The 26129-nt window shown below is 43.4% G+C and overlaps 1 protein-coding gene across 1 annotated transcript; it reads left to right on the top strand.

Moving 5' to 3' along the window:
* Positions 1 to 4232: 4232 nt before the first annotated feature.
* On the top strand, positions 4233 to 6002 carry LOC119367675 (WAT1-related protein At5g64700-like). Its single transcript, XM_037633140.1, has 3 exons — positions 4233 to 4488; positions 4652 to 4714; positions 4814 to 6002. Exons 1-3 carry the CDS (start codon positions 4307 to 4309, stop codon positions 5724 to 5726), a joined length of 1158 nt encoding a protein of 385 aa, XP_037489037.1. The 5' UTR covers positions 4233 to 4306; the 3' UTR covers positions 5727 to 6002.
* The last annotated feature ends 20127 nt before the right edge of the window (positions 6003 to 26129 follow it).

Here is a 26129-nt window from a genome sequence, read left to right as displayed (position 1 = left end):
TGTTGCTCCGGCTCCTCCGACTCCTCCACCTCCATGGGCGCTAGCTCATTCTCATCCTCTTCCCCCCGATCGCTCCTCCTCCTCCTCCCCCTCCTCCGGCTCCGGCGAGTCCGGAGGCAGCCCGGCAACGATGCGGGCTGCGCGGGCGTCTTGTCTCGCCCGGATCTCCTGCTGCATCTCGGCGCAGCACTCCGGCGTGAGCATTGCGTAGTAGGTGATCTTACTCCGGACCATGGAGGAGCACCAGAGCATGGGCAGAGCACCAGAGCGGGAGAGGGAGGAGGTGGAGATGGGCTCGGACTGGTGGCGCGGAGAGGGGGAAGGTGGATGGACTAGGGTTGCAAGACTCCGTCCGGCTTAAATAGGCCGATTTGCTCTTGGGCGGCGAGCCGGAACGACGCCACACGGCGTTCACACCGCAGTGACAAAGGAGGCGTCCATCGAACCACTGGGTTTCCGGGAGAGTCCACGTGAGACCCCTTCGTCAGTCCTTCGTGGCGGACGTGCCCGGACGTCCCCATATCCGCCCCAAATTTTGGCTGTATATGAGGGTTACCGGTCATCCTGGGCGTTTGAGGCCCGTTTGAGGGGGCCATTTGGGTCACAAAAACGTTGCCAGTCGGCTCGCCCGGACGTATGAGACGGGTTTGGGGCGCCCGGCTGTAGATGCTCTAACACCGTCATTTTTCCCACAAAAAAATACACCCCCCCACGACCACAAAAAAATACACCATCATTTCAAGTTACTTTTCCTTCAAAGAAAATCCAAGTCTTGAAGAAAAATCATTCTTGCTAAATGTGCAGAGTAACTTTGCCAAGTCTTACTCCTCGTTAATTCTATCCTTTTGTCCAGTCCTCGCAAAATAAGAGTAGTCTATTCCTTAATTTCATCTTTTCGCCCTTTGCCACAAAATAAGAATCATCTTTTCACCTGAATGGGAAAGAATATAAGCAAAGAGAAATATTATCATTATCTTTTTGTTGGAGCATAGAAAATTTTATATGTGTCAGTTCCTTACAATGCATAACTACCACTGATTTCTTGAGAAAACAAAAGGTAGTGACCACATGTACTTAGATTAAAACAAGCACGACAGAAAGACTACAAGAAAGAGAGAATCGAATTGACAGTCATGCATGTCATTTCCAAAGATATGGACCAAAGATATCGTTGGAGGCCAAGAAATGAAGAAATATATATAATTTATGTCAGAGAATCTAACAAATGAATAAGTGGTAATATGCTTTGTGCATACCTAGCTAGCTAGTATTGCAATTTGCAAAAGATGACATGAATTCATCGTGCTTGGTGCGCTCGGTCTCTCTGGTCTACTGGTGCTGTTATATGCAAGGTGCTCCACTTTGATCGACTTAGTTCTCAGATTAATTAACGCAATATGACATTTAGAAGAAAAAAATGCTAGAGATCATCCCTAAATATATATGCATGCCTCGAGTGAAATTTCTCTACTATGATTCAACAACTAAATAATTTTCATTGTAGAGAACAACTAATTAAAAGCTAGATGTTCTGTAAAATGTTTGCCTAAATATTTGCAGTTGATGAGTCCTTGTTAATGCTTGATTTGCATGTTGGTTAAAAAAATGAGGATCAGGCTCCGTGGTCTCCAACAGGCACATTTCCTGATTTTCTTTCATTGAAAAAGATAGAAAAAGAAGCATGGCCTGGGGTGGGAACAAAGGCAATCTTAATTATAATTATCCAAAGTAAGTTAGGGTGTTCCATTTTGTTTGATCAGCTTGAGATTCCGGCTCATTTTGCGGTTGCTAAACTATGGGTTTTATTTTGTGTGTGGAAAGGATCAAGTATATTATGAAAATTCACCAGAAATACAAAGCATCCCAAACGTAATAAAAATTACATCGAGATTCCGATACCACCGAACAACCAGTACTACCGTCAGAAGTAGCCACCGCCGCGCCACTGTCGCCGCTCCTCTACTAAAGCAGGCTCGACCTTGTCAAAACAACCAGGAAGTCTTCGTGCATGTGTTCCTAAGTACCAACGCCTTGGAGCCACAGTCGCCGCGATTGAACTCTTGCATAGAGTTGAAGCACCTGACACCAAATCTTGTCACATGACGAGAATGCTAACCTCACCACCCCAAGAAGGCATGAATCTATGTTGGAGCACCATTGATTACGTCCAAACAGACGAACTCGAGGATGATTGAATTCCGAAAGACAAACTCAAAGAAGAAGCGCCGACATCCGCCCGAGCACAACACCTACGAGGACCAAAAATCCTTAGGCCTCTTTTGGTTCATAGGATAGGATTATCATAGGAATAGGAATTTTGTAGAAAATGAGATGACATGTATCTCAAATCCTATGAGTAGGAATAGGAAACGAGATGTCATTTGGTTGACACCAAAGGAATTTTTCCATTGAGTCTAGGCTCATTTTTATTTTCCTATGAAATGTGGAGGATAGAAACCAATCCTATGTAGGAATAGGAATCTATTCCTATGAACCAAAGGGCTTCAAAGAAAAAAAAATCCTAAAAGAATCATATCCTCTAAAATTCCTATGAAATTCCTCTAAACCAAAGGAGGCCTTAACCTAAACTACTAACTGGAGTGGAGGCACCTGAATTCTCTGCACTATCGGCCGCCAGAGCGTACGTGTTTGGCAGAGGGGAGGCAAATCCACGGGCTTGCCAATGAACTCCGAAGGGAAAAGTTTGCCCTAGCCGCTTAGGGTTAGGGGTGAAAATGAGGGAAGCCCCGTGACTAGTTGGTGGCTAAACTATGTTGTTATAACCGTCTTGTATAATCATAATCTATTATAGGAAATAGCCATGGAAATAAGACGGCGTAGTTAGCCAAATAATAAAATAGAAAATAACTAGTATGACAACTAAGATTATTATAATCACTGCCATAACATTTCGTAGTTGATAGATTGAAAATATTTAAATGGTAATATAATTATACTATTCTCACATAGTGATCTAGATGTTTCAAGTCTATTTGCAATGAAGTTTGAAGAATCTGATTGTGAGGTCGAGGGGTCTATGTGGGGTGTCTTCCCGCACTCCTTTGAGGCAGCCCCAACAACATCTTGGGTTTTGCTCTCCGGCTCGGGCCTTGCTTCAACATTGACGAGGCTAGAGAGGATGTACATGAGTTGAGCCGGCGGCGGTCGCTTCGGGCAGCACCGTCAACGCATGGTTGGCGACTGGATCCTTTATTGCTCTGCAGACGGCTTCTCCTCCGGGTGGACCGAGGCCACAACGACTTCCTGACCACGAACAACAAAGTCAGGCCAACTCCGGCGGTGGAGCGACACCAGTGGCTCATTTGAAAGTAGAAGACGATTGGTACCCCAAGGACCTTGATGCAATTCTTATTTTATTTAGCTTTGCTTTGTAATGCTTGACTTTGGCTAGTGGATCTGGTGGCTTCTTCGCAAAATAAAGTACGTAGAAAAAGAATGAATGTAACCCAAAAATATTTTTCAGAAAAAAGTATTAAATGCATTCATTCTTTATTTCCCCCCCAAAAATAAAAAGAATGAATGTATTAAAAAAATAAAAAGAATGAATGTATTAAAAAAATAAAAAGAATGAATGTATTAAAAAATAAAAAGAATGAATGTATTTAATACCTTTTTCTGAAAAATATTTTTTGGTTCAACACACAAAAAAGAGTTATTTCAATGCATGTGTGCCTGAAGAAACAACAACACGTATAGTTGCAACAGGAGACACTGTTCACTTGGTTGAGATCCCAATGGACATTGTATGATGGATGGTGTTGGAGGACATCCCCTAATGGGGAGAAAATCTTGTATATACAGGACACACACTAGCCGGTATATTCTCACAGTTCTCATCAACAACGAGTGATCATCTATCTTTTGGCAGAAGCAAGATGAGTGAAGCACTACCTAGCTAATTGGCTAGTTTCCAAAATGAGCTATAAGCACTGATCAAAGTGCTATGAAACCGCATCAAAACTTTCCCAAAGGGAAAAAAATATATTGCTAGTATTGCTCCTACTCGTTGCCCAAAGAAATAAAATGTGTGAACGAGAGCAAGCCAGAGAGGGGAAAAAATCGCCAGAAGGAAATAGAGAAAAGGCTAACATTATCGCCAAAAGAAAAAAGAGAAAAAAGCTATTAGTTAATCACTTACTTTCCTTTGAGACATCAACATACTTGCATTCTCCATCGATCTTTATATAAGGCACTCTCCTGTGACGCTCAAGTCTCAACTCAACCACTGAGAACTTCTCAATCGATCAGGAGTCGACCACTCAGGAGTCAGGACAAGGAGGTAGCCATGGCGACGGATGCAGGGAAGAAGGCGTATGTTGTTGCCATGGTGATCCAGGTGATCTACACCGGCATGTACGTCGTCTCCAAGGCGGCCTTCGATGGCGGCATGAACACCTTCGTCTTCATCTTCTACCGCCAGGCAGCCGCCACTCTCCTCTTGCTACCCCTCGCCATCCTCCTCGAGAGGTAATCAACTGACCATTTACTTACCTACTGCTTGATCAAGTCATGATTAGGAAGCTAAAGATCAGTGGCTATATATGCATAGATGCAATCCAACACCTATTAAAATTAGTTGATCCATCTTAACTAATATGAGTGAGGTCCATGACTGTTAATGATCTTGCAGGAGGAACGCGCCACCCATGTCACTGTGGTTGTTCACCAAGATCTTCATGTACGCTCTACTCGGGTAAGAACACGGCACCATTGACCTCCCTTTGAATTCATCATCTTCATCATCTATATACGTGTGAAAGTAACATGTATTGCACGTACGTTACGTACGTAGGAACACGGTGAGCATGAACCTGCACAACATCAGCCTCAAGTACACCTCGGCGACGGTGGCATCAGCCACGAGCAACTCCATCCCCGTCATCACCTTCCTCTTCGCCGTCCTCCTCCACCTCGAAGCCATCAAGCTCCGCGCCGCTTCGGGCACGGCGAAGCTCGCCGGCGTCGCGCTCTGCGTGGCCGGCATCCTCGTCATCGCCCTCTACGCCGGGCCGCCGCTCAGCCCCCTCAACCACCACCGCGCCTTCCACGCGCACGCCGCCGCCACGGCCGCCGGGAAGCAGGGGGAGTGGATGAAAGGCACGTTCCTGATGCTCCTGGCCAACGTGACGTGGTCCCTCTGGATCGTCCTCCAGGCGCGCCTCCTCAAGGAGTACCCCAACAAGCTGCTGGCCACGGCGCTGCAGTGCCTGCTAAGCACGGTGCAGTCGCTCGCGCTGGCCGCGGCCGTGACCGCTGGCGGCGGGGAGGACATGTCGGCTGCGTGGACGCTGCGGCTGGACGTGGGTCTCGTCGCCGTCGCCTACTCCGGGTTCGTGGTCACGGGGGTGTCCTTCTACCTGCAGGCGTGGTGCATCGAGAGGCGGGGCCCCGTGTTCCTGGCCATGTCTAATCCGGTGGGGCTCGTGCTCACCGTGTTCTGCTCCTCCTTCTTCCTCGGCGAGGTCGTCCACCTCGGCAGCGTCCTCGGTGGGGCGCTCCTGGTCGCCGGGCTGTACAGCGTGCTCTGGGGGAAGAGCAAGGAGCAGCCGGCGCCGCCCCCGCTTAGTGCAGCTCCTGCATCAGCAACCACCATGAAACAAGGATGCGATGGTAGCAATGCTCGCACCGGCGCCATGAACAAGGAAGATGACGACGAGGTGAAACCGGAGGAGGAGAGGAGAACCAAGCTGGATTCACAGGTGTAGCTGGGAAATACGTACTACAGAGTTACAGCAGCCATGCATCCTGCAGGCAGGCAGGTCGGCCACGAGGAGCTGTTTCGTCTGACAGAGACTCTTGAATGTAATGCATAATACAGCACTAGGAAATGCACGAGTAGTACTAGAAACTTTATGAACCATCGTCATCCAAGGGCTGAAACGCAAGTGGCAGAGGATAATTGCTGGTATGTAACGGGAGCGGCTATTTCTAAGATGACATGGGAAATTCATATTTCTAACTGGATGATTCAGCTTTGTTTTTATGCTGCCCACATTGTGCAATTTGATCGACTTATTACAAATAAATAACTTTTGGCGATTTAGAAATTTGCAACTCTGATATGAAAATGTTCAGAACTTTTGGCGATTTAGACACAACTTACGGTAAGAATAAATATATGATTAATTTGATCTGTCTTGGCCGGTTGGCACCTACATGTTCAGTACATGTTGGTCTCTCTTCACATGATTGTCACAAGTTTAAAAGAGGACTTCCAAAGTAAAAAAGGTTTTATTTTAATTCCTCAAAGTATTACTCCCGCTACCTGATTACTCACGATCATATATCACTTTCAACAAAATGGAGCCTTTCATACCCCCACTGCTTATCTTATCCCCTAACCATTTTTTTGACTCATTTGATTCCACCACTGAAAAGTTATGGTCTAGTTAAACCCAGGATTTGTGGTGGCCTGGCCGGATTTGTATGATTTTTATTCATATCTTTCGAGGGCACCCCCTCTCTTAACTTTGTCATCCTAGATCGTGGACATTTTTTTCGAGACAAGCACCCTAAAACACGTGCCATCTCAACATTTTACTTATAAAATTGTGCTAATAGCAAGCATCATGAGTGCACTGACCTCTGCATTCTAGATGCCCACAACCATCGTAGTACTTAACAAGGTAAGACGACGAGAGTACCTACTGACCAATAAATGTCGATCGACGCATTACAAGATATGAAAAAAAACACTTTGCGAGTAAGTCATCATCTTCCACAGTAAATGCCTTAAAAGAAGGGAGCACACACTTGCATAGTATTAAAATCGAATGTTTAAGGACTAGATGGGAAGGGTCCTACCAAAAATCCACACCAAATTTTAAGGGTTGGTAGATTTTAAGCAACTTTCTATTAGGTCCTTCAAAGCACTTAACAAACAAGCTAAAATAGTATGGCAGCAAGGAAAGATAACCTACAAGTAAGTAAGAGGTTGAATTGAGAGACTGCAAACATAGGGTCTCAACAATGTTTTTTTTCTTCGTGTTTTGGATAGTTGACGCTATCCCACTTCACGTTGATAAAGATTTCGAACCACAAAGGCACTAAACCACAAAGGTCTTAACTGTGTAGCTCGCAAATGGCACAAGAGCAAATCTGGCTATCCCACCATGACTTATCAACCACAAATGTCAAGCCTCGCCCAGGGTTGATCCTGCACAAAGAATGAAAGAAGCGATCACTAGGCCATGTATAAAACTCATAATTCCTTCACAATATGTGGTTGAGAAGGCTATCAACCCCTCCAAGAGTAACACGCAATGCACGATCGATTGGATGAACTCCTCAAAAGATCTCTAAACAATTCACTCTCAAGAACCAAGTGGATCTCTCTCACACAAAGGATAAACTTGAGGCGTAAGAAATGAACACTAAAAAGTAGGGTTCAAGAAAGAGAGGATCTTGGCATTCAAAATATCAAAGAAGTATGAGTAGTCCTTCCTTGGACTATGGGGTCATAACAGTAGCAATGTGGCATCTTCTCTCCCCCATTCCTCGGTACAAAGATCACATGAGCTACATAACATTATTGTGATCAATCTGAGTAATATTGGTACTTTTGATGCGGTGTGATGGATTGTTACATTATGACCAGGTTGTATATGGATATTTTATGGTTTTGTTTGCATGATATATAGATGTATGCTCTCTGATCTATTAGTTTAATCACTGGCCAGTTTAGAAGAATGATTTGTAAGAGGGAGTTGTGTGTGTTCGTTGGGTTTAACCTTCAGAAGATAGTACCAAGGTGACAATAAGGGAGACGAACTTGTAAGCGTGTTATTGCCATTAAGAATAAAAACGATAGTTGACTAGTTGCCTCGGTGATAAGCTGGAGGTAAAGATAATATATTATCGCTTTACTTGATGCAATACTCTGTTTTATTACTTACTACATGGATATTCAACTAGCTTCCTCGATGAGAGCGGGAGCCTCAACGCCTTCCTTGGGGCGGTGATGTCTACTACATAACTTTATTCTTGTAGAATACGTTGGGCCTCCAAGCGCAGAGTTTTGTAGGACAACAACAAATTTCACTCAAGTGGATGACCTAAGATTTAACAGTCCATGGGAGGTGTAGGATGAAGATGGTCTCTCTCAAACAATCCTTCAATCAAATACAAGAAATCTCTTGTGTCCCCACACTGGTACAACGAGGTGCTATACAAACGGTTTTTAACCCCTTTCCGCGACGGCGTTCAGAACCGTCGCCAAGTGAGTGGCTGCGATAGGGGGGTCCTTCCCACATGACCCAGAAACAGTCGGGGATAGGGAGCCTCGATGCATATATAGTACTTCCTACTCATTTGTGCTCGCATTGTCATCACAGTCGGTATTCTGTGGTGCTACGTTTACGATGCGCGACCTATAACAAAGAGTTCACGACTATAGAAGTAGAGAATCACACACATTTACTTTTTCTCGACTGTGTGTGATTCGATGTAAGAGCGCACACAGTTGTCGCTACAAAACTGCATGTGAAGCTTGAATACGTCTCACACGATTCATTCGTCGTAACCGTGTCGGATGATCGACCTATCGCACACGTTCTTCTATGACCAAACGTTTGAAATGCGCACAACATCACAAAGAGTCCATAATTGTGAAGAGTGTGTGATGAGGTGACTATCACAAACATTTAATAAGAAAGAATTGTGTGCGATGCTGTTGTTAATCGCACACGTTTTTTCTTGGCTGATCGTGTGTGTAGTAGAGATTGATCGCACACATAGTGGATTCTAGAAACATGTCTGATCTCCACGTCTATCGCAAACGTTTCGCTTTCGCAAACCGTGTGTAGTGTAATCCCTAATTTAAAAATCACATATTTAGAATTTGAAAGTAGGCAATCACTTATTTCATATCCAATCATGTTTATTACAAATATAGGCTCAACCACGAATGCATAATTCGATGCACAAGTACATATACCGAAGAACTACAGAAGCACCAATTAAAGAATGATGAACCACAGTTGTACTAAAGAATGTAAAGAGAGAGGCAAAAGGCATTCTGGTTGCTGGAGAATGTGAAGCGGAATGCCCATATTGTGCCGTTCTCCATGCGTAATGCGCGCACTCCTCTAGGCCAACCCCTTGTGACGGCTGCACGTCCATTCTTCACTGTCTTCATTAAGACTTCTTGATGCTCATTGTAGTCTGGATGAAATACTTTAACCTTCATTGCGTGTCCACCAATAATGTACTTTGCGAGATAATCTTGAGTGAACTGCTTCGGGAACCACTGCGAACAAAAAAAATTCAGACATTGTTGTCTAACAACTCATTATGGGCAGTAAAAAGAGAAGGCTGCAGAGTTTGTAGTTACCATCCTACAACTTATTATTGTGTTGGATAGAGCGTAAACAAGTAATTTGCTTGCCACCGTTCGTATCATTTTGCTAATAATCCTTATCAGTTTCCTCACTTGATGCTTGTTCATCAATATCTCATTGCCCCATATGCAAAAAGGATTGATGCGTGGATCCTTGACAAGGGCATATGTACCTACAAGCAACAAGTCAATATTATAAGCTAACAAGTGTCCAGACCTGGATCTATATGCACTACATTATGGAACAACGGGGGAAGTACAAGTCGAGGGATGAAACTAACATCGGCGGAAAATGGTGGCCACTCCCATTGTTATTGTGCATAAGTAGTGGAAAGGCATGATACATCAACCTTAACATCAAACAAATATAGCAAAGGTAAACAACATCATCTCCAAATGATAGCTTGAATGTGTTGGTTTCAACATGCTGTTAAAGCAGATATAAAATGGAAGGCAATGTTACCGACAACAGGCTTAACAACCATCAAATATTGCAATTCAAACTGGTATTGTTGAAAATGAATAGAACACAGGTAGTGCTTAAACATCACACTGGATAAACTGGGCATATGCTTGAAAACTGAAATAAAGGGCACGTGTTAACTACACCAGGAATAACTGGAACCAAATATAGCCGTTCAAACTGGTATTGATGCAATCGAGTGGCACAGTTCCGACTTGCACATAATGAACATCACATTGTGAATGACTGAAATAAAAAAGGCATAAATGATCAGTATAACAACCAAATATAGCCATTGAAAATTGGACAGAGTCTCACTGCAACCAATCTAACAAGCAAATACAGATAAACTGGGCATATGCTTGAAAACTGGACAAATGCTCACTGCAAGCAACGTAACAAGAAAATACAGATAAACAAGGCATCTGTTTGAAAACTGGACAAATGCTCATTACAACCAACCTAACAACCAAATACAGATAAACAAGGCATCTACTTGATAACTGGATAAATGCCCACTGCAACCAACCTAAGAACCAAATACATATAAACAAGGCATCTGCTTGATAACTGGAAAAATGCTCATTGCAACCAACCTAACAACCAAATACAGATAAACAAGACATCTACTCACTATAAACAACCAAATATAGCCATTCGTGAAACTGAAGTGGATAGTTCATACTTAAACATCACATAGCCCTATTGAACAATATATTTTTGCATAACTAAAATAATTAAACGCGTCATAGTTAAAGCACCGGGACAAATGCTACTACAACAAAGGGTATGGGTTGGTAAGCTAGAAAAGGTAAGATTTGCTGATAGGATGTTGCCTCACATGTCATGGACGGGATCCTTCCAGTTGGAAGAGCACAGACCCATGGTGCGCTCTCTGATGTCAGATATGGGTTGTTTCACCTTGGAAGAACCTTTGTGGGTGCCCTTCTTGTGGTCGTGGTCGATGAGATCTGACTTGGCAATTGAGGATCCCAAGCCGCCGTCGTAGAACGTTGTTGGGGAATGTAGCATGCAATTTCAAAAAAATTCCTACGCTCACGCGAGATCTATCTAGGAGATGCATAGAAATGAGAGGGGGAGAGTGTGTCCACGTACCCTCGTAGACCGAAAGCGGAAGCGTTTGACAACACGGTTGATGTAGTCGAACTTCTTCTCGTTCCGACCGATCAAGCACCGAACGCACAACACCTCCGAGTTCTGCACACGTTCAGCTCGATGACGTCCCTCGAACTCTTGATCCAGCAAAGTGTCGAGGGAGAGTTTTGTCAGCACGACGGCGTGGTGATGGTGACGATGAAGTGATCCCCGCAGGGCTTCTCCTAAGAAATACGACAATGTGACCGGAGGCGTAAACTGTGGAGGGGGGCACCGCACACGGCTAGGAATCAATGTTGTATATATATATATATATATATATATATATATATATATATAGGTGGGAGAGGGAGAGGAGCTGCAAGGGGCGCCCCAAGTAGGAGGGATCCTACTTGGGCGCCTCCTCCAAGTCGGCCTCCCCCCTTCCATATCCATTGGAGGGGGAAGGAAAGAGAGGGGGAAGGGAAGGAAAGGGGGAGGCCGAATCCTCCCCTTTCCTTCTCCCTTCCCTTTCTTTCCTTCTCCTCCTATTCGGCCTATAGGGGGCGCACCAACCCCTTTTGGGGCTGGTCTGTCCCTCTCTTGGCCCATTAGGCCCATATAGCTTGCCAGGGGTTGCCCGGAACCCCTTCTGGTGACCCGGCCGATACGTAACTGGTACCCCCGGAACACTTCCGGTGTCCAAATACTATCGTCCTATATATGAATCTTTACCTCTCAACCATTTCAAGACTCCTCGTCATGTCTGTGATCTCATCCGGGAATCCGAACAACATTCAGTCACCAAATCACATAACTCATATACTACAAAATCGTCATCGAACGTTAAGCGTGCGGACCCTACGAATTCGAGAACTATGTAGACATGACCGAGGCACCTCTCCGGTCAATAACAAATAACAGAACCTAGATGCTCATATTGGTTCCCACATATTCTACGAATATCTTTATCAGTCACACTGTAATGACAACATATGTTATTCCCTTTGTCATCAGTATGTTACTTGCCCGAGATTCGATCGTCGGTATCTTTATACCTAGTTCAATCTCGTTACCGGCAAGTCTCTTTACTCGTTTCGTAATGCATCATCCCGCAACTAACTCATTAGTCACATTGCTTGCAAGGCTTATCATGATGTGCATTACCGAGAGGGCCGAGAGATACCTTCCCGATACTCGGAGTGACAAATCCTAATCTCGATCTATGCCAACCCAACAAACACCTTTGAAGATACCTGTAGAGCATCTTTATCATCACCCAGTTACGTTGTGACGTTTGATAGCACATAAGGTATTCATCCGGTATCTGGGAGTTGCATAATCTCATAGTAGAAGGAATATGTATTTGACATGAAGAAAGCAATAGCAATAAAACTGAACGATCAACATGCTAAGCTAACTGATGGGTCTTGTCCATCACATCATTCTCCTAATGATGTGATCCCGTTCATCAAATGACAACACATGTCTATGGTTAGGAAACTTAATCATCTTTGATTAACGAGCTAGTCTAGTAGAGGCTTACTAGGGACACGGTGTTTTGTCTATGTATCCACACATGTATCAAGTTTCCGGTTAATACAATTCTAGCATGAATAATAAACATCTATCATGATATAAGGAAATATAAAATAACAACTTTATTATTGCCTCTAGGGCATATTTCCTTCAGTCTCCCACTTGCACTAGAGTCAATAATCCAGTTCACATCGCCATGTGGTTTAACACTCATAGTTCACATCGCCATGTGACCAACACCCAAAGAGTTTACTAGAGTCAATAATCTAGTTCACATCACCATGTGATTAACACCCAAAGAGCACTAAGGTGTGATCATGTTTTGCTTGTGAGAGAAGTTTAGTCAATGGGTCTGCCACATTCAGATCCATATGTATTTTGCAACTCTCTTAAGTCTACAATGCTCTGCATTGAGCTACTCTTTGCTAATTGCTCACACTTTCAATACGTATCCAGATTGAGACTTAGAGTCATCTAGATCGGTGTAAAAGCTTGCATCGACGTAACTCTTTACGACAAACTCTTTATCACCTCCATAACTGAGAAATATTTCCTTAGTCCTCTTAGGTAACTAAGGATAACTTTGACCATTGTACAGTGATCCACTTCTGGATCACTATCGTACCCCCTTGCCAAACTCATGGCAAGGTACACAATAGGTCTAGTACACAACATAGCATACTTTATAGAACCTATGGCTGAGGCATAGGGAATGACTTTCATTCTCTTTCTATTTTCTGCCGTGGTTGGGTTTTGAGTCTTACTCAACTTCACACCTTTGCAACAAAGTCAAGAACTCCTTCTTTGACTGTTCCATTTTGAACTACTCCAAAATCTTGTCAAGGTATGTACTCATTGAAAAAATTTATCAAGCGTTCTGATCTATCTCTATAGTTCTTGATGCCCAACATGTAAGCAGCTTCACCGAGGTCTTTCATTGAAAAAATTCTTATTCAAGTATCCTTTTATGCTACCCAGAAATTCTATATCATTTCCAATCAGTAATATGTCATCCACATATAATATTAGAAATGCTACAGAGCTCCCACTCGCTTTATTGTAAATACAGGCTTCACCATAAGTCTGTATAAAACCATATGCTTTGATTACCTCATCAAAGTGCATATTCCAACTCCGAGATGCTTGCACCAGTCCATAGATGGATCGTTGGAGCTTGCACACTTTGTTTGCACCTTTAGGATTGACAAAACCTTTTGGTTGCATCATATACAACTCTTCTTTAAGAAATCTATTAAGGAATGCAGTTTTGACATCCATTTGCTAGATTTCACAAAATGTGGAAATTGCTATCATGATTCGGATAGACTTAAGCATCACTACGAGTGAGAAAATCTCATCGTAGTCAACACCTTGAACTTGTCGAAAACCTTTTGCGACAAGTCGAGCTTTGTAGATAGTAACACTACCATCAGCGTCCGTCTTCCTCTTGAAGATCCATTTATTCTCAATGGCTTGCCGATCATCGGGCAAGTCCACCAAAGTCTACACTTTGTTCTCATACATGGATCCTATCTCAGATTTCATGGCCTCAAGCCATTTGTCAGAATCTGGGCTCATCATCGCTTCTTCATAGTTCGTAGGTTTGTCATGGTCTAGTAACATGAGTTCCAGAACAGGGTTACCGTACCACTCTGGTGCGGAACATGCTATGTTCGACCTACAAGGTCTAGTAGTAACTTGATCCGAAGTTTCATGATCATCATCATTAGCTTCCTCTCTAGTTGGTGTAGGCATCATGGGAACGGATTTCGCTGATGTGCTACTTTCCAATTTGAGAGAAGGTACAGTTACCTCATCAAGTTCTACTTTCCTCCCACTCACTTGTTTCGGGAGAAACTCCTTCTCTAGAAAGGTTCCATTCTTGGCAACAAAGATTTTGCCTCCAGATCTATGGTAGAAGGTGGAACTAGTTTTTTCCTTAGGGTATCCTATGAAGATGCACTTCTCCAATTTGGGTTCGAGCTTATCAGGCTGAAGCCTTTTGACATAAGTGTCGCAACCCCAAACTTTTAAGAAATGACAACTTAGGTTTCTTGCCAAACCATAGTTCATACGGTGTCGTATCAACTGATTTAGATGGTTCCCTATTTAACGTGAATGCAGCTGTCTCTAATGCATAACCCCAAAAAGATAGTGGTAATGTTGGAAATATGCCCTAGAGGCAATAATAAAATGGTTATTCTTATATTTCCTTGTTCATGATAATTGTCTATTGTTCATGCTATAATTGTATTAACCGGAAACTGTAATACATGTGTGAATACATAGACCACAACATGTCCCTAGTGAGCCTCTAGTTGACTAGCTCGTTGATCAATAGATGGTTGTGGTTTCCTGACCATGGACATTGGATGTCGTTGATAACGGGATCACATCATTAGGAGAATGATGTGATGGACAAGACCCAATCCTAAGCATAGCACAAGATCATGTAGTTCGTTTGCTAGAGCTTTTCTAATGCCAAGTATCATTTCCTTATACCATGAGATTGTGCAACTCCCGGATACCGTAGGAGTGCTTTGGGTGTATCAAACGTCACAACGTAACTAGGTGACTATAAAGGTGCACTACAGGTATCTCCGAAAGTGTCTGTTGGGTTGGCGCGAATCAAGACTGGGATTTGTCACTCCGTATGACGGAGAGGTATCTCTGGGCCCACTAAGTAATGCATCATCATAATGAGCTCAATGTGACTAAGGAGTTGGCAACGGGATCATGCGTTATGGAACGAGTAAAGAGACTTGCCGGTAACGAGATTGAACGAGGTATGGGGATACCGACAATCGAATCTCGGGCAAGTAACATGCCGATGGACAAAGGGAATTGTATACGGGATTAATTGAATCCCCGAAATCGTGGTTCATCCGATGAGATCATCGTGGAACATGTGGGAGCCAACATGGGTATCCAGATCCCGCTGTTGGTTATTGGCCGGAGAGATGTCTCGGTCATGTCTGCATGGTTCCCGAACCCATAGGGTCTACACACTTAAGTTTCGGTGACGCTAGAGTTGTTATGGGAAATTGTATGTGGTTACAGAAGATTGTTCAGAGTCCCGGATGAGATCCCGACCATCACGAGGAGTTCCAAAATGGTTTGGAGGTGAAGATTTATATATGGGAAGTCCAGTTTTGGGGGTTATTGGTATTGTACCGGGACCACCGAAAGGTGTCCGGGGTCGACCGAGTGGGGCCACCTGCCCCAGAGGACTTAGTGGGCTGAATATAGGTGGGAACTAGCCCCCTAGTGGGCTGGTGCACCCCACCCCCAAGGGCCCAAGGTGCCTAGGGTTGAAAACCCAAGAGAGAGGGGGCGCCTCCCACCTGCTTGGGGGGCAAGTCTCCCCCTCCTGGCCGCCCCCTCTAGATGCATCTAGGGGGCCGACCCCCTTTCCCCTTCACCCTATAAATAGGTGGGGGTGGTGAATGAAATATGCCCCAGAGGCAATAATAAAGTTATTATTTATTTCCTTATATCATGATAAATGTTTATTATTCATGCTAGAATTGTATTAACCGGAAACATAATACATGTGTGAATACATAGACAAACAGAGTGTCACTAGTATGCCTCTACTTGACTAGCTCGTTGATCAAAGATGGTTATGTTTCCTAACCATAGACATGTGTTGTCATTTGATTAACGGGATCACATCATTAGGAGAATGATGTGATTGACATGACCCATTCCATTAGCTTAGCACCCGATCGTTTAGTATGTTGCTATTGCTTTCTTCATGACTTATACCTGTTCCTATGACTATGAGATTATGCAACTCCCGTTTGCCGGAGGAACACTTTGTGTGCTACCAAACGTCACAACGTAACTGGGTGATTATAAAGGAGCTCTATAGGTGTCTCCAAAGGTACATGTTGGGTTGGCGTATTTCGAGATTAGGATTTGTCACTCCGATTGTCGGAGAGGTATCTCTGGGCCCTCTCGGTAATGCACATCACATAAGCCTTGCAAGCATTGCAACTAATGAGTTAGTTGCGAGATGATGTATTACGAAATGAGTAAAGAGACTTGCCGGTAACGAGATTGAACTAGGTATTGAGATACCGACGATCGAATCTCGGGCAAGTAACATACCGATGACAAAGGGAACAACGTATGTTGTTATGCGGTCTGACCGATAAAGATCTTCGTAGAATATGTGGGAGCCAATATGAGCATCCAGGTTCCGCTATTGGTTAGTGACCGGAGACGTGTCTCGGTCATGTCTACATTGTTCTCGAACCCGTAGGGTCCGCACGCTTAAGGTTTCGATGACAGTTATATTATGAGTTTATGAGTTTTGATGTACCGAAGGAGTTCGGAGTCCCGGATGAGATCAGGGACATGACGAGGAGTCTCGAAATGGTCGAGACATAAAGATTGATATATTGGACGACTATATTCGGACACCGGAAGTGTTCCGGGTGATTTCGGAGAAAACCGGAGTGCCGGAGGGTTACCGGAACCCCCCGGGAGAAGTAATGGGCCTTATGGGCCCTAGTGGAGAGAGAAAGGGGCGGCCAGGGTGGGCCGCGCACCCCCTCCCCCTCTGGTCCGAATTGGACTAGGAGAGGGGGGGGGGGTGGCGCCCCCCTTTCCTTCTCCCTCTCCCCCTTCCTTTCCCCCTCCTAGTAGGAGTAGGAAAGAGGGGAGTCCTACTCCTACTAGGAGGACTCCTCCTCCTCCTTGGCGCGCCCTAGGGCCGGCTGGCCTCCTCCCCTTGCTCCTTTATATACGGGGGTAGGGGGCACCCCTAGACACACAAGTTGATCCTCGTGATCGTTTTCTTAGCCGTGTGCGGTGCCCCCTTCCACCATACTCCTCGATAATATTGTAGCGGTGCTTAGGCGAAGCCCTGTGACGGTAGAACATCAAGATCGTCACCACGCCATCGTGATGACGGAACTCTTCCCCGACACTTTGCTGGATCGGAGTCCGGCGATTGTCATCGAGCTGAACGTGTGCTAAAACTCGGAGGTGCCGTAGTTTCGGTGCTTGATCGGTCGGGCCGTGAAGACGTACGACTATATCAACCATGTTGTTATAACGCTTCCGCTTCCGGTCTATGAGGGTACATAGACAACACTCTCCCCTCTCGTTGCTATGCATCACCATGATCTTGCGTGTGCGTAGGAATTTTTTTGAAATTACTACGTTCCCCAACAGTGGCATCAGAGCCTAGGTTTTATGTGTTGATGTTATATGCACGAGTAGAACACAAGTGAGCTGTGGGCGATATAAGTCATACTGCTTACCAGCATGTCATACTTTGGTTCGGCGGTATTGTTGGATGAAGCGGCCCGGACCGACATTACGCGTACGTTTACGCGAGACTGGTTCTACCAACGTGCTTTGCGCACAGGTGGTTGGCGGGTGTCAGTTTCTCCAACTTTAGTTGAACCAAGTGTGGCTATGCCCGGTCCTTGTGAATGTTAAAACATCACCAACTTGACAAACTATCGTTGTGGTTTTGATGCGTAGGTAAGATTGGTTCTTGCTTAAGCCCGTAGCAGCCACGTAAAACTTGCAACAACAAAGTAGAGGACGTCTAACTTGTTTTTGCAGGGCATGTTGTGATGTGATATGGTCAAGACATGATGCTAAATTTTATTGTATGAGTTGATCATGTTTTATAACTGAGTTATCGGCAAATGGCAGGAGCCATATGGTTGTCGCTTTATTGTATGCAATGCAATTGCGCTGTAATGCTTTACTTTATCACTAAGCGGTAGCGATAGTCGTGGAAGCATAAGATTGGCGAGACGACAACGATGCTACGATGGTGATCAAGGTGTCACGCCGGTGACGATGGTGATCATGACGGTGCTTCGAAGATGGAGATCACAAGCACAAGATGATGATGGCCATATCATATCACTTATATTGATTGCATGTGATGTTTATCTTTTATGCATCTTATCTTGCTTTGATTGACGGTAGCATTTTAAGATGATCTCTCACTAATTATCAAGAAGTGTTCTCCCTGAGTATGCACCGTTGCGAAAGTTCTTCGTGCTGAGACACCACGTGATGATCGGGTGTGATAGGCTCTACGTTCAAATACAACGGGTGCAAAACAGTTGCACATGCGGAATACTCAGGTTATACTTGACGAGCCAAGCATATACAGATACGGCCTCGGAACACGAAGACCGAAAGGTCGAGCGTGAATCATATAGTAGATATGATCAACATAGTGATGTTCACCAATGAAACTACTCCATCTCACATGATGATCGGACATGGTTTAATTGATTTGGATCACGTGATCACTTAGAGGATTAGAGGGATGTCTATCTAAGTGGGAGTTCTGAAGTAATATGATTAACTGAACTTAAATTTATCATGAACTTAGTCCTGGTAGTATTTTGCAAATCATGTTGTAGACCAATAGCTCGCGTTGTTGCTTCCCTGTGTTTATTTTGATATGTTCCTAGAGAAAATTGTGTTGAAAGATGTTAGTAGCAAAGATGCGGATTGGATCCGTGATCTGAGGTTTATCCTCATTGCTGCATAGAAGAATTATGTCCTTGATGCACCGCTAGGTGACAGACCTATTGCAGGAGCAGATGCAGACGTTATGAACGTTTGGCTAGCTCAATATGATGACTACTTGATAGTTTAGTGCACCATGCTTAACGGCTTAGAATCGGGACTTCAAAGACGTTTTGAACATCATGGAACATATGAGATGTTCCAGGAGTTGAAGTTAATATTTCAAGCAAATACCCGAGTTGAGAGATATGAAGTCTCCAACAAGTTCTATAGCTAAAAGATGGAGGAGAATAGCTCAAGCAGTGAGCATGTGCTCAGATTGTCTGGGTACTACAATCGCTTGAATCAAGTGGGAGTTAATCTTCCAGATAAAATAGTGATTGACAGAATTCTCTAGTCACCATCACCAAGTTAGTAGAACTTCATGATGAACTATAATATGCAAGCGGTAACGGAAACGATTCCCAAGCTCTTCGCGATGCTGAAATCGACGAAGGTAGAAATCAAGAAAAGCATAAAGTGTTGATGGTAAACAAAACCACTAGTTTGAAGTAAAGGGAGAAAGGGAAGAAAGGGGAACTTCAAGAAGAACGGCAAGCAAGTTGCTGCTCAAGTGAAAAACCCAAGTCTGGACCTAAGCCTGAAACTGAGTGCTTCTACTGCAAAGGGACTGGTCATTGGAAGCGGAACTACCCCAAGTATTTGTCGGATAAGAAGGATGGCAAAGTGAGCAAAGGTATATTTGATATACAGATTATTGATGTGTATTTTACTAGTGTTCGTAGCAACCCCTCGGTATTTGATACTGGTTCAGTTGCTAAGAGTAGTAACTCGGAACAGGGAGTTGCAGAATGAACAGAGACTAGTTAAGGGTGAAGTGACGATGTGTGTTGGAAGTGGTTCCAAGATTGATATGATCATCATCGCACACTCCCTATACTTTCGGGATTAGTGTTGAACCTAAATAAGTGTTATTTGGTGTTTGCGTTGAGCATGAATATGATATGATCATGTTTATTGCAATACGGTTATTCATTTAAGTTGGAGAACAATTGTTGTTCTGTTTACATGAATAAAACCTTATATGGTTACACACCCAATGAAAATGGTTCATTGGATCTCGATCGTAGTGATACACATATTCATAATATTGAAGCCAAAAGATGCAAAGTTAATAATGATAGTGCAACTTATTTGTGGCACTGCCGTTTAGGTCATATTGGTGTAAAACGCATGAAGAAACTCCATGCTGATGGACTTTTGGAATCACTTGATTATGAATCACTTGATGCTTGCGAACCATGCCTCATGGGCAAGATGACTAAGACTCCGTTCTCCGGAACAATGGAGCGAGCAACTGACTTATTGGAAATAATACATACTGATGTATGCGGTCCGATGAGTGTTAAGGCTCACGGCAAGTATCGTTATTTTCTGATCTTTACAGATGATTTGAGCAGATATGAGTATATCTACTTAATGAAACACAAGTCTGAAATATTTGAAAAGTTCAAAGAATTTCAGAGTGAAGTGGAGAATCATCGTAACAAGAAAATAAAAGTTTCTACGATATGATCGCAGAGGTAAAATATGTGAGTTACGAGTTTGGCCTTCAGTTAAAACAATGTGAAATAGTTTCACTACTCACGCCACCTGGAACACCAAAGCATAATGGTGTGTCCGAACATCATAACCGTACTTTAGTGGATATAGTGCAATCTATGATGTTTCTTACCGATTTACCACTATCGTTTTTGGGGTTATGCATTAAAGACAGCTGCATTCACGTTAAAAAGGGGCACCATCTAAGTCCGTTGAGACGACACAATCTGAACTATGGTTTGGTAAGAAACCAAAGTTGTCGTTTCTTAAAGTTTGGGGTTGTGATGCTTATATGAAAAAGTTTCATCCTAATAAGCTCAAACCCAGATCGGAGAAATATGTCTTCATAGGATACCCAAAGGAGACTGTTGGGTACACCTTCTATCACAGATCCGAAGGCAAGACATTCGTTGCTAAGAATGGATCATTTCTAGAGAAGGAGTTTCTCTCGAAAGAAGTGAGTGGGAGGAAAGTAGAACTTGTTGAGGTAACTGTACCTGCTCCTTTATTGGAAAGTAGTTCATCACAGAAATCTGTTTTTATGACTACTACACCAATTAGAGAGGAAGCTAATGATGATGATCATGTAACTTCAGATCAAGTTACTACAGAACCTCATAGGTAAACCAGAGTGGGATCCGCACCAGAGCGGTACGGTAATCCTGTTCTGAAAATCATGCTACTAGATCATGATGAACCTACGAACTATGAAGAAGTGATGGTGAGCCCAGATTCCGCAAAATGGCTTGAAGCCATGAAATCTGAGATGGGATCCATGTATGAAAACAAAGTATGGACTTTGGTTGACTTGCCCGATGATCGGCAAGCAATTGAAAATAAATGGATCTTCAAGAGGAAGACGGACGCTGATAGTAGTGTTACTATCTACAAAGCTAGAATTGTCGCAAAAAGGTTTTCGACAAGTTCAAGATGTTGACTATGATGAGAGTTTCTCACTCGTATCTATGCTTAAGTCTATCCGAATCATGTTAGCAATTGCCGAATTTTATGAAATCTGGCAAATGGATAAACAAAGCTGCATTCCTTAATGGATTTCTTAAAGAAGAGTTGTATATGATGCAACCAGAAGGTTTTGTCAATCCTAAAAGTGTTAACAAAATATGCAAGCTCCAGCGATCCATCTATGGACTCGTGCAAGCATCTCGGAGTTGGAATATGCTCTTTGATGAAATGATCAAAGTATATAGTTTTATACAGACTTGTGGTGAAGCCTGTATTTACAAGAAAGTGAGTGGGAGCACTACAACATTTCTGACAAGTATATGTGAATGACATATTATTGATCAGAAATAATGTAGAATTATTCTGCAAAGCATAAAGGAGTGTTTGAAAGAAGTTTTTCAAAGAAAGACCTCGGCGAAGCTGCTTACATATTGAGCATCAAGATCTATAGAGATAGATCAAGATGCTTGATAAGTTTTTCAATGAGTACATACCTTGACAAGATTTTGAAGTAGTTCAAAATGGAACAGTCAAAGGAGTTCTTACCTGTGTTACAAAGGTGTGAAGTTGAGTAAGACTCAAAACCCGACCACGGCAGAAGATAGAGAAAGAATGAAAGTCATTCCCTATGCCTCAGCCATAGGTTCTATAAAGTATGCCATGCTGTGTACCAGACCTATTGTATACCCTGCCCTGAGTTTAGCAAGGGAGTACAATAGTGATCTAGGAGTAGATCACTGGACATTGGTCAAAATTATCCTTAGTGGAATAAGGATATGTTTCTCGATTATGGAGGTGACAAAAGGTTCGTCGTAAAGTGTTACGTCGATGCATGTTTTGACACTAATCCAGATGACTCAAAATATCAATCTGGATACATATTGAAAGTGGGAGCAATTAGCTAGAGTAGCTCCGTGCAGAGCATTGTAGACATAGAATTCGCAAAATACTTACGGATCTGTATGTGACAGACCCGTTGACTAAACTTCTCTCACAAACAAAACATGATCACACCTTAGTACTCTTTGGGTATTAATGACATAGCGATGTGAACTAGATTATTGACTCTAGTAAACCCTTTGGGTGTTGGTCACATATCGATGTGAACTATGGGTGTTAACCACATAAAGATGTGAACTATTGATGTTAGATCACATGGCGATGTGAACTAGATTATTGAATCTAGTGCAAGTGGGAGACTGAAGGAAATATGCCCTATAGGCAATAATAAAGTTATTATTTATTTCCTTATATCATGATAAATGTTTATTATTCATGCTAGAATTGTATTAACCAGAAACATAATACATGTGTGAATACATAGACAAACAGAGTGTCACTAGTATGCATCTACTTGACTAGCTCGTTGATCAAAGATGGTTATGTTTCCTAACCATAGACATGTGTTGTCATTTGATTAACGGGATCACATCATTAGGAGAATGATGTGATTGACATGACCCATTCCATTAGCTTAGCACCCGATCGTTTAGTATGTTGCTATTGCTTTCTTCATGACTTATACATGTTCCTATGACTATGAGATTATGCAACTCCCGTTTGCCGGAGGAACACTTTGTGTGCTACCAAACGTCACAACGTAACTAGGTGATTATAAAGGAGCTCTACAGGCGTCTCCAAAGGTACATGTTGGGTTGGCGTATTTCGAGATTAGGATTTGTCACTCCGATTGTCGGAGGGGTATCTCTGGGCCCTCTCAGTAATGCACATCACATAAGCCTTGCAAGCATTGCAACTAATGAGTTAGTTGCGAGATGATGTATTACGAAACGAGTAAAGAGACTTTCCGGTAACGAGATTGAACTAGGTATTGAGATACTGACGATCGAATCTCGGGCAAGTAACATACAGATGACAAAGGGAACAACGTATGTTGTTATGCGGTCTGACCGATAAAGATCTTCGTAGAATATGTGGGATCCAATATGAGCATCCAGGTTCCGCTATTGGTTATTGACCGGAGACGTGTCTCGGTCATGTCTACATTGTTCTCGAACCCGTAGGGTCCGCACGCTTAAGGTTTCGATGACATTTATATTATGAGTTTATGAGTTTTGATGTACCGAAGGAGTTCGGAGTCCCAGATGAGATCGGGGACATGACGAGGAGTCTCGAAATGGTCGAGACATAAAGATTGATATATTGGACGGCTATATTCGGACACCGGAAGTGTTCCGGGTGATTTCGGAGAAAATCAGAGTGCCAGAGGGTTACCGGAACCCCCCGGGAGAAGTAATGGGCCTTATGGGCCCTAGTGGAGAGAGAGAGGGGTGGCCAGGGTGGGCCGCGCGCCCCTCCCCCTCTGGTCCGAATTGGACTAGGAGAGGGGGGGGGGCGGCGCCCTCCTTTCTTTCTCCCTCTCCCCTTCCTTTCCCCCTCCTAGTAGGAGTACGAAAGAGGGGAGTCCTACTCCTACTAGGATGACTCCTCCTCCTCCTTGGCGCGCCCTAGGGCCGGCCGGCCTCCTCCCCTTGCTCCTTTATATACGGGGGCAGGGGGCATCCCTAGACACACAAGTTGATCCTCGTGATCGTTTTCTTAGCCGTGTGCGGTTCCCCCTTCCACCATACTCCTCGATAATATTGTAGCGGTGCTTAGGCGAAGCCCTGCGACGGTAGAACATCAAGATCGTCACCATGCCGTCATGCTGACGGAACTCTTCCCCGACACTTTGCTGGATCGGAGTCCGGGGATTGTCATTGAGCTGAACGTGTGCTAAAACTCGGAGGTGCCGTAGTTTCGGTGCTTGATCGGTCGGGCCGTGAAGACATACGACTACATCAACCGTGTTGTTATAACGCTTCCGCTTCCGGTCTACGAGGGTACGTAGACAACACTCTCCCCTCTCGTTGCTATGCATCACCATGATCTTGTGTGTGCGTAGGAATTTTTTTGAAATTACTACGTTCCCCAACAGGTGGGAGGGCAGCTGCACCCCTTCCCCTGGCGCAGCCCTCCACTCTCCAACACCTCCTCCTCCTCCGTAGTGCTTAGCGAAGCCCTGCCGGAGAACCGCAAGCTCCACCACCACGCCGTCGTGATGCTGGAGCTCTTCCTCAACTTCTCCTCTCCCCTTGCTAGATCAAGAAGGAGGAGACATCCCCGGGCTGTACGTGTGTTGAATGCGGAGGCGCCGTCCGTTCGGCGCTTGGATCGGATCTTCCGCGATTGGAATCGCTGCGAGTATGACTCCATCAACCACATTCTTTTAACGCTTCCGCTTAGCAATCTTCAAGGGTATGAAGATGCACTCCCTCTATCTCGTTGCTAGTATCTCCTAGATTGATCTTGGTGACACGTAGGAAAATTTTGAATTATTACTACATTCCCCAACAGGTAAATCGGTAAGAGACATCATAGATCGCACCATATCTAATAAAGTACGGTTACGACGTTCAGACACACCATTATGATGTGGTGTTCCAAGTGGCGTGAGTTGTGAAACTATTCCACATTGTTTTAAATGAGGGACAAATGCATTTTTGCCCCTAGTTGGAACCTACCCACGGGGATTGTCCTTACTTTTTGACTCTGCTCAGTTTTACCCTTAGATTTGCCTCTGAGGTCGCCCGTATGCCCTTTGACCGTTTGACCAATACTTTGAAAATTCATAACAAATTCATATGAACTCGAAAACATGCAAATAAGATATCAAAATGTTCAGATAAACATTACCTTTATGTGCATATCATTTGCATCCAGGGCAAAAGCACCGGTTAAACTACCGAGGTTATTAACATTATTAAAAATAAAAATGTCTAAAAATACCTTTTTCATGAATAAAAATTACATGCAAATGTAGGTGATGTTTTCTGAACATCCTGATATCTTATTTTAATTTTTCTGTGTTCATATCAACTTGTTATAAAGTTTCAAAATAATGGTCAAAGTCGTTTGAACTTTCATAACCAGTTAATATGAACTCCGAAAAATGCAAATAAGATATTAGGATGTTCAGAAAACATCACCTACATTTTAATGTAATTTTTATTCGTGAAAAAAGTTTTTTTATACTTTTTTACTTTTTATAATGTTAATAACATTAATAACCTCGGGTAGTTTAAATGGTGCTTTTGGCTTGAATGCAAATGACACACACATAAAGTTAATGTTTATCTGAACATTTTGATATATTATTTGCATTTTTCCATGTTCATATGAATTTCTTTTGATTTTTCAAAGTATTGGTCAAATGGTCAAAGGGCATTCAGGCGACCTCGGGGGCAAATCTAAGGGCAAAACTGAGCAGAGTCGAAAAGTAAGGGCAGACCACGTGGGTAGGTTCCAACTGGGGGCAAAATCGCAATTGTCCCTTTAAATGAAGGCCAAACTCATAAGTCAAATATTCGCAACCGCGATCAGATCATAGAAACTTTATTTTCTTGTTATGATGATTCTCCACTTCACTCTGAAATTCTTTGAACTTTTCAAATGTTTCAGACTCGTGTTTCATGAAGTAGATATACCCATATCTGCTCAAATTATCTGTGAAGGTCAGAAAATAACGATACTCGTCGCATGCCTCAACATTCATTGGACCGCATACATCGGTATGTATTATTTCCAATAAGTCAT

Source organism: Triticum dicoccoides, chromosome 1A, assembly GCF_002162155.2.
Source record: "Triticum dicoccoides isolate Atlit2015 ecotype Zavitan chromosome 1A, WEW_v2.0, whole genome shotgun sequence".
Lineage (NCBI taxonomy): Eukaryota > Viridiplantae > Streptophyta > Magnoliopsida > Poales > Poaceae > Triticum > Triticum dicoccoides.
The sequence above is the reverse complement of the archived record's forward strand: the minus strand, read 5'-3'. Positions and strand labels throughout refer to the sequence as shown.